The 10432-nt window shown below is 33.4% G+C and overlaps 2 protein-coding genes across 2 annotated transcripts; both read left to right on the top strand.

The window, feature by feature from the left end:
• Positions 1–4515: 4515 nt before the first annotated feature.
• Positions 4516–6178, top strand: LOC107778878 (beta-D-glucosyl crocetin beta-1,6-glucosyltransferase-like). The gene has a single exon (XM_016599203.2). The coding sequence runs from the start codon at positions 4689–4691 to the stop codon at positions 6054–6056; it is 1368 nt and encodes a 455-aa protein (XP_016454689.1). The 5' UTR covers positions 4516–4688; the 3' UTR covers positions 6057–6178.
• A 927-nt stretch (positions 6179–7105) lies between these two features.
• On the top strand, positions 7106–8987 carry LOC107778880 (beta-D-glucosyl crocetin beta-1,6-glucosyltransferase-like). Its single transcript, XM_016599206.2, has one exon. The coding sequence runs from the start codon at positions 7255–7257 to the stop codon at positions 8665–8667; it is 1413 nt and encodes a 470-aa protein (XP_016454692.1). The 5' UTR covers positions 7106–7254; the 3' UTR covers positions 8668–8987.
• The last annotated feature ends 1445 nt before the right edge of the window (positions 8988–10432 follow it).

Here is a 10432-nt window from a genome sequence, read left to right on the forward strand (position 1 = left end):
AAAAATCTCGACAACACTTGAATAAAGCTTGAAAGAAAGAATATTAGTCATTTGCTATCAGTATTTCTTGATCTCCTACAATAGAATGAAAGCTTCTATTTATACTAGAGCCATGTGGTGTATGGTCTACCAATTATGCCCCATCAATCACCGACATTAATTCTACAATAAAAGATAATAAAAAGGTGATAAAGAATAATAAAGAGTAATGAAGCCTAATAAAAGTCGGAGGAATCTTGAGGTCTTCTATAACATTTCTATAACGGTCATATCTAGAATTGCTTCTTATCGGCCACAGATTTATATCCGGTGTCAACATCTTATCCGACCACAGATTTGTATCAGGTGTGAACATGGTTGAATCATTACTGATTGACACGTGTTGCTTTCTAATTCACACATCTTCTGAGATCGACTTTTACTGTATATAGATACCCCCCTCCCCCTTCCCATTACTCATTGTGATGTGACAGGGAAGTGAAAGTTTTCCACCCTCGTTACCGCTTTATTAAAACCTTGCCAGAAAAATTCATTCGGATCAAAAGGCGGGTGAAGGAAAAGAGTGCAGAATTTGGGAATTCGGATGACAACTCCACCACTTATTATTCTTTCATCGATGACTGATTGGCGCTGAAGAAGTACTATCATCACAAAAAATTAGATCTCGGTTTTAAGTTTACACCCGAAACTTTTAATCTTATATTTTTAGTTGTACCCAAAAACTTTTATAACCTTATAGCCTTTGAGACTTGGGATGTTAGTGGCCAGGAATTTTATATTTTTAATTTTGATAAAGTCCGGGAATTTAATTCTTCTAGTTAACTTTACGATAGGAAAACAAGACATTTGACCTTTAGCTATTTGATTTGATGGCTTTATAAGAGATGACCCTTATGTTTACGGTGCTTATGAAGAGGACGTCTCATGTTCATTCGAGCATAATTGTTCAGATTTATAATCCTTCTTTGCTTTTAAGTATGAGAAAATTTCAAGAATGATTTTGTTTAGACATGTACGAGAATATTTTAGAAGGTACAAGTTTTGATTCATTCCATTCCTTGAATGTACATAAATATTTATAACTTTGCATATACGACAATTTATAGGAAAGAAACAAAAATTCATTGCAAGAGAATTGCGACCGGGCTTACATTTATTGGGTCTAGCCGGTTCTGGATCCTGATTCCTTTAATTTGTTTTTTTTTTGGTTGATTTAACAGTCCCCAGACCTTTTCTTTATTTTGGAGCCAGTTCGGGCTATCTCTGGTATATTGTACGGACGGTTCTAAAGCCATTTTTAGATGCTTCCGATCTTATTGTTATGGTTTTCTGCTGCTCTGATGCAACAGTCCCCAGTGTTCATGGAAGTTTCTAGTTATTTTCAGGCAACTCATTACGAGAACGTTCACGCCTCCTTTGGTAATCGATATGGTTCAAACCCGTATTTGGAATGTCTTCAATCAAAGTTAAGTTGACCTTGATCCCAACCTATAAAAGATGTCGATGTAATTTCATGATCATTTTCTACGCGAATCTTTGACTCGTATCTATTATGAATATGTGCTCAAGTTGTTGCTTGAAATTCCAACAAACTCTCCTTCAACTTTCTTAAGGCATCGGAAATTAAGGGATTTAGACCTTTGGTAAATGCTTCTGCTTCCCATTCTTCTGGTGCCGCCGACAACATCATTTGTTCCTTTTGAAACCTTATCACGAACTCTCACAACAACTCTGAGCCTTCTTGAGTGATTTGAAAATATCTGTTTTCCTAGCTAAAACTTTTCTCGCTCCAGGTGAGCTTTAAAGAAAGAATATGCAAGCATCTCAAAAGAATCAATTGAGTGTCCAGGTAAAAGTGAATACCATGTTAAAACTCCTTTTTTAGGATTTCGCTAAATTTCTTTAGTAAAATTGATTCGATCTCTTGCGGAGCCAAATCATTTCCCTTCACAATTATGGTGTAGGTTGTGACGTGTTGTTGTGGATCCGATGTTCCAACGTATTTTGGAATATCCTAAATCTTGAATCTCTTTCAAATCAACTCCAGAGCCGCACTGGGTTTGAACGGCAACTGAAAATACTTTTTTGAGTCCGGGCCTTTTAGGACCGCAGGTGCTCCCGGGATCTGATCTATCCGGGCATGAAATTCTTTAGCATTTTAATCCATTCGAGAATTTATTTATCTTATACATCTCATGAGTTCGGCTTTGAAAGAATCGTTTGTGTTGTTTTCATTCTCAGATCTACTGCTACACCGCATACTTGATTATTTTGATTTAAACTCTCTTCTTGAAGTAACGTATTCGGTTCCCGTGTTTGACTAATTGGCACGCCAAGAGAGACTCGAAATCCACCATTTGAATTATTTGAAGCCCCCGGTATTGCTTGTTGAAGCTAAGTCATTATCCGGTTCTGACTTGAGAGATGATTCATGATTTTTCTTTGATGTGCTTTTAAAACTTTTGCAGTATTAACCACCGGCTCACCATCCATATCATCAGGGGTAAGACTCCTCTCATGTAGAGTATTTATTTCTACCCGATTAGGAGTTGACTCATTCCCATCGAGACGGGTTTCACTGGTTGAACCATCCTGTTGATTTCCATCATAAAAACTGTCCATGGGCTCGTTGTTGTTGTTGTTTGTCCCAATATTGGGCGAGTTATTGACATCATTGGGTGCCATAGCTGTTTTACGCTTACAACAGAAAAACTTCAAAGTATGTTAGTAAAAGATGAACAGATCAAAATAATACCATAATTGTCTATGCCCCATGGTGGGCGCCAAAATATTTACCCGTAAAATAGTACATTTAAATTTGTAACGTGGTTTATCGACACATAAATTAAATTGATCCGATAAAATAAATTAATCAAGAATAAATCGATTAAAATAAAGATAATTACAGAAAAGACAAGCCCGAGTTTAGAATATTTCCGTCGGGATTAAGAATAATTGAAAATCTTGACAACACTTGAATAAAGCTTGAGATAAAGAATATTAGTTTTTTGCTATCAGTATTTCTTGATCTCTTACAATAAAATGAAAGCCTCTATTTATACTAGAGACATGAGGTATATGGTCTACCAATTATGCCCCATTAATCACCGATATTAATGCTACAATAAAAGGTAATAAAAATGTGATAAAGAATAATAAAGCGTAATAAAGCCTAACAAAGACTAATATAAGCTGGAGGAATCTTGAGGTCTTCTGTAACGATCATATCTTGAATTGCTTCTTATCTGACCACAAATTTGTATCTGGCGTCAACATTTTATCCAGCCACATGTTTGTATTTGGTTTCACCATGGTTGAATCACTACTAATTGACACGTGTTGTTTCCTAATTCACCCTAGACTGATTTTTAACGTATACAATATTATTATAGAAAAATTTGATGTTTACCTACCCTCCACATACTAAATCTAAAATATAGGTTAGGAAGTTCCACTGGATTCAGAATATGTATCTTTTATTATTTATGTGGGCAGCGGCTACATACGTAGTGATGTCTCTAGAAGATACAGATGGTTTTATGAATTTTATTCATTCGATCTGAGAATATTCTTTTTTCTTGTGCTTAACAAGATTTTGACAAAGAAAAAAGTTAAAGAACTTTACTGCACATGGGATGTCCAAACAAATACTACATCAGTTTTTTTCCCGATATATGTTCATTTTCCACACATATAATATTTGAAAAAGTCAGTAAAGCTAAAAGAAATAGGACTCTAACCCTCTTTCAGGGAAAAGGAAAAGAATGTTTTCAAAGTTTGAAAACGGGAAATTAATGGGTTTGAAATATGCCGCAGTTCAGCTAATCAAATAATTCAAGGCAACTCAAGAAAATTTTGCTTCTTGTATGGCCAAAAATAGTCTATACGCACTTCAAAAATTAGACAACTACTCTTTTGAGAAAGTGATAAATACACTTTTTTGTTTGGTTTATTGTTCAAAATTTTCAAGCCGAACATATTGAAATTTCTATTCTTCTTCTATCACCGTAAAACTTTATATAATAAAACATTAAAACTAGTATATGTTAGGATGTTACATACAGTCAATGGATCCCACCATTTTTGACAAGGAGTATGCAATGGTAAGAAAAAAAGATTGAACACGTAAAATTTATATATGGATCCACCTCTTTGTAGTAGTGCATCTTCCGAAATTCTGAATCCACCCCTGAACATATCCTCTTCTTTTTTTTTTTATTCTACATCCTTTTTCCTTTCTTTATCAAATTTCTATCAATAGAATTACCTAGAAATTAAAATCACACAAATAGTCACCTTCCTAAAACTTGGCTAAAATTCCACCTTTGAAATTTCAAACCAACCGTCACACAATTAGTCACTTTGCATAAAACTTGGGCCAAAAATCTTACATTCGAGTTTCCAAGAAACAGTCATACAACCAATCACTTTCATGTTTTAACTAAGCATTGACATCAATGTTGAGAATTTTGTTTTATATTTCTAGAAGCTTACTCCAAATTGTCAATATACAACGTAACACAGAAAACTTCCCATGCTATTACTTTTGTCCTCACCTCTCTTTTTTTCCTAATAAAACCAGCCAATTCCACTACTCCACAAATAGCCCATCTCTGATTTCTCATCCTTTTTTCACTCTATAGAAAAGGAAATTTTTACACAAATAGCCAGTCATCACACAAATTTACATGGATACACAAGTAACAGAATGCGGTAACAGTAATTTGAAGGTACTGATGTTTCCATGGTTAGCATATGGACATATATCTCCATTTCTCAACGTAGCCAAGAAACTCGCGGACAAGGGATTCTTGATTTACCTCTGTTCTACACCTATCAATCTTAAATCTGTAGTTAAGAAAATACCCGAAAAATACTTTGTTTCAATACAGCTTATTGAATATCATTTACCCGAATCGCCTGAACTTCCTCCTCATTACCATACAACTAATGGTCTCCCACCCCATCTCAATCACACCCTTCAAAAGGCCTTGAAAATGTCCAAACCAAACTTCTCCAAAATCTTGGAAAATCTGAAACCTGATTTGGTAGTTTATGATATTTTACAGCAATGGGCGGAAGACGTAGCGAATGAACAGAATATTCCAGCAGTCAAGCTGTTAACTTCTGGTGCAGCTGTGTTTTCATATTTTTTTAACTTAGTAAAAAAACCTGAGGTTGAATTCCCTTTCCCAGCTGTTTATCTTAGGAAAATTGAGTTAGTAAAATTGGGTGAAATGATGGCAAAATCAGCTAAAGAAAAAGAATCTGATGATGTGGATCCTTTTACTGAAGGAAATATGCAAATTATGTTAATGAGTACCTCTAGAATTATAGAGGCAAAATACATAGATTATTTTATTGAATTGAGTAATTGGAATGTTATTCCAGTTGGTCCACCAGTCCAAGATTCAATGGGTAATGACACGGATGACGTGGAGCTTTTTGATTGGCTAGGAAAAAAAGATGAGAATTCAACTGTATTTGTCTCTTTTGGAAGTGAGTATTTTTTGACAAAAGAAGATAGGGAAGAGATAGCTTTTGGATTGGAGATTAGTAATGTTAATTTCATATGGGTTGTAAGATTTCCAAAAGGGGAAGAACAAAATCTTGAAAATGCTCTACCACAAGGTTTTCTTGAAAGAATTGGAAAGAGGGGAAAAGTTTTGAACAAATGGGCCCCACAACCAAGAATTCTCAATCATCCGAATACCGGAGGATTTATAAGTCATTGTGGTTGGAATTCTGTAATGGAAAGTGTAGATTTTGGGGTTCCTATTATAGCTATGCCTATGCATCTTGATCAACCACTGAACGCTAGGTTGACGGTAGAACTAGGAGTCGCGGTTGAGATTGTTAGAGATGATGATGGCAAGATTCATAGAGAAGAAATTGCGCAAGTTCTTGAAAATGTCATAGCTGGGAAAATAGGGGAAAATTTGAGGACAAAAGTTAAACATGTTAGCAAGAAATTGAAATCTACAAGGGGTGAAGAGATGGATGCAGTTGCTGAAGAGCTAATTCAATTTTGTAAGAATAGTAATAAGTGCAAATAATGTAATTCAGTTTACAAAGTTGTTTGTAAGTGAGGTTGAAACAACGAGAAATATAGGATCCAACTTAAATTTATCCTAATTCAACTTTGTGAGAATATATACTAGTAGTTAATTAGTGCAAATAATGTGATGTTGTAATTCAGTTTACAAAATTGTCTGTTAGGTCTGGTTATCTTCAAAATATTTGAGGTTGAAATAGTGAGAAAAATAGGATGCGACCTATAAATTTATCCTATTATTCACATTCTTAAAGTATAATTTTGTTTAGCTTTCGATATGAATACTTTTTCTTATTTAAACCTAGTGAAAAATATTTTTTTTGAGCCGAGAGTCTATCGAAAACAGTCTTTCTACCTTCACAAGGTATGACTAAGGTCTGCATACATATTACTCTCCTCGAACCCCATATTTTGGGAAAACACTGAATATATTATTATTATTATTATTATTTTCTATATGAATTCTCAATTCCTTAATCAATCGCATGCATCTTTAGACTCGACCAGAAAGTTTGTTAAGACTAAAATCTGCCTTTTAAACCGTCATTAAAATCTAGTCATTATCAAATATTGGAGTGGAGTATTATTTGTTTATTGTATAATTAACTATCAAGTTCCTCCAGTTCTTCAGTAGGGGGGAAATCTGTGTAATATGTCTTGAATATTATTGTAATATATTGGAAAAACCGAATTAGTGTCGTAATATTTTTAACAAGATATAGTGGATCCAGCTCTCAAACATAGCTAAACAAACAGTCGTGCATAGAGGTGGAGCCGGGATTTAAAGTTTATGGGTTCAAGATTTTAATCTTTTTAAGTTGCTGAGTTTTAAATTAATAATTTAATCATAAGACAAATACGGAGTTTGGACCAAAAGTAACCCGTACTTCGATCTCTAGCTCCGCCTCTCATTTGCGCAACTAGTCACTCTCCGTAAAACTTAGCTAAAAATCTACATTAATGGAAAATCCTAAGAACAATATAATCACACAACCAGTCATTTTCATGAGCTTCGCCTTGAAATCGACGACAACATTTTTTTTTCTTTTGTAATAGTAGTCCAAATCAACAACATATAAACATTGAAATCACAGGAAACTTCACATTTTTTATTTTTGTCCTACTCTCTCTTGTTTCTGATAAATCCAGTCAATTCCACCTCTGCTTTCTCATCCTTCTTTCACTCTAAAGATAAAAACATGAGTATTTTCTTTAAGAAGAAGAAGAAAGTTCTAACGAGTACAAATGTAACAGAACGTCGTAATACTAATTTGAAGGTACTGATGTTCCCCTGGTTGGCATATGGACATATCTCTCCTTTTCTAAACTTAGCCAAGAAACTCGCAGACAAGGGATTCTTGATTCGCGTATGCTCTACGCCAATAAGTCTTGAATCAATAGGTAAAGAAATCCCAGAAAAATATTCGGCTTCAATTAAGATTGTTGAGCTTCATTTACCAAAATTGCCCCAACTTTTAGCTCCTCATTGCCATACAACCAATGATCTTCCACCAAATCTTGATCACATTGTTCAAAAGGCCTTGAAATTTTCCAAACCAAACTTCTCCAAAATCTTGGAAAATTTGAAACCTGATTTGGTAATTTATGATATTTTACTTCAATGGGCTGAAGTTGTCGCGAATGAGCACAACATTCCATCAATCAAGTTCATAACTTGTGGTGCGGCTATATTTTCATACTTCTTTAATTCACTAAGAAAACCAGAGGTTGAATTCCCTTTCCCAGATATTTATCCTAAGGAAAGTGAGCTTGTTAAATGGGGTGAAATGAGTGCAAAATTTGCTAAAGAGAAAGATCCTGATGATGTGGATCCTTTTGCTAAAGGAAGTATGCAATTTATGTTGATGAGTACCTCTAGAATTATAGAGGCCAAATATATAGATTATCTCTCTGAATTAAGCAATTGGAAGGTTATTCCAGTTGGTCTACCAATCAAAGATCCAATGACTAATGACGCCGATGACGTGGAGCTCATTCATTGGCTAGAAAAGAAAGATGAGAATTCCACTGTTTTTGTCAACTTTGGGAGTGAGCATTTATTGACAAAAGAAGATATGGAAGAGATAGCTTTTGGATTGGAGTTTAGTAATGTTAATTTCATATGGGTTGTAAGATTTTCAAAGGGGGAAGAACAAAATCTTGAAGAGGTACTACCACAAGGTTTTCTCGAAAGAATTGGAGAAAGAGGAAAAGTTTTGGACAAATGGGAACAAAAATCAAGAATTCTAAATCATACAAGTATTGGTGGATTTATAAGTTATTGTGATTGGAGTTCTGTAATAAAGTGTTTAGATTTTGGGGTTCCTATGATAGCCATGCCTATATATCTTGATCAGCCAATGAATACTAGGTTGATGGTAGAATTGGGAGTCGCGGTTGAGATTGTTAGAGATGATGAGAGCAAGATTCATAGAGAAGAAATCGCGCAAGTTCTTGAAAGTGTTATACGTGGGAAAATAGGGGGAAATATGAGGACCAAAGTTAAAGATATTAGCAAGAATTTGAAATCTATAAGGGGTGAAGAGATGGATGGAGCTGCTGAAGAGCTAATTCAACTTTGTAAGAATAGTATTAAGATAAAAATAATGTGATGTTTGTTACTCCAGTAACAAAAGTTCAAAATATTGAGATTGAAATAATGAGAAAAAAAATAGAATGCTGCCCTTAAGCTATCCTTTCCCTTTATTCACATTCTATCATGAAATATGATTTGTGTAGAAGTTCATCTCACTAGCTAAGTAATGAAATCTCAATCATTTCTCTTTTGCTTCCATTCTAAAAAATACAAAGGTAAAAATATGGGCGGATCTCGTCAATAAGCTATCGGTATATTTGGACTCAATAGCTTCGACTTATGTTCTGTACTAGTTGAGAGTAGCCCGGGCTGTACCCGGGCCCAACATAGTGAAAATAGAGGAATACAATTATTTAGATATTTGGAATTTTTATTCAAATAAAATGTGTGATTATCTTGTTTTGTGTTTAGTTGAGTTATGTCTTTTTATTAAATATTTATTACCTTTTACCACTTGATCTTAATTAGGCAATGGCATTAGATCCCTGCTGAGCACGGACCCAACTTAACCACTAAGCTTAATCTAAAATTTTAAATTCTTCTATTTTTCCTTTTTATTTTACAATGTCATATTAGTTATGAAAAAATGCATTTCAAAATTTTCTACTATGAGAAGTTTCCATTCGGATCACAAAAGTGTTTATAGTTTAAGAAAATAATTTTTGTTACTAGAAGTTTTTTTTTAATTTCAAAGATAAATCTTGACAAAATCTTTTCATCTTTTTTGAAAAATGTATTACTATATCTTATTACTACTCAATATAACCTATTTTTTAGAACTGAATCAATGCTTATTAACTTCTTTCTTCGGTAGATATATTTTAGTATTTAAGAAAAGTTGAAGTACTTAAAATACTTATTATATCTCAAACTTTAAAGCAATGTATATCGTCTTCGTCTTCACAAATACTAATTTGAGTCTAACCCTCATCAAACTTTTTGATCGGTCAAAAGTTGGTAGACAGTAACAAAGTGTATATATTTTTTCCACAGACATGTGTTGATAATTTAATTTCGTCTCTTAATTTGCTATACTGGGTCCAACGGCTAAAATTCCTTTTTAGTTTTTTATCTCTCAATTTTTTCATTTATTTAAAATACAATCATTTATTTGTTTGCATCTAAAAAAGATCACTTAAACTTTCCCCTTAGTCTTGCAAACAAATGCGTTTTTCTTCTACTTATTTTTGCTGAAATTGTATTCACACATTTCTCTATGATAACTTTTTTGAAGTTAAAATAGTTTTAATGTATTCGTACATATGTAAAAAGCCAGTTTTTCCTTCTTATTCAAATGGATTTTTGGTTTTTCTGTCTTTTAAATAGTTAATAATTCAAATAGTGGTGTCCTCCAAAAAAACATTAATTCAAAAGAGGTCAGTAATATCTATTGTGTTTCTCTTTATTACTCGTTAGAAGTTAAAATTTCAGCATGTGTTGAAAAATTCTTTTCTTTACTCAGCATAATTAATAAATATAATAGTCATGTATTGGTAAAGAAAGGATCTTCTTTTAGCCACCCTTTTCTCCAGCTTGGATATTTTGGTTTACGGAATACATGACATCTCTTTTTTCTATCTGTTTTGATTTGAGATAAACAAATGTTCCATGAATATTTTTAGTCTTAGAAGAGAAACCACAATAAGTCACCATTAGATTTTATAAATTCATAATTGTATATCATCCACTTGCGATAAATAGTATCTTTTAATATGAATTAATGCTTTAATTGAGATTTTTAGAATAAGTTCTGATATGATACCGTCGTATATTCTCGTATC

This window comes from Nicotiana tabacum, chromosome 11, assembly GCF_000715075.1.
Source record: "Nicotiana tabacum cultivar K326 chromosome 11, ASM71507v2, whole genome shotgun sequence".
NCBI classification, from domain to species: Eukaryota; Viridiplantae; Streptophyta; class Magnoliopsida; order Solanales; family Solanaceae; genus Nicotiana; species Nicotiana tabacum.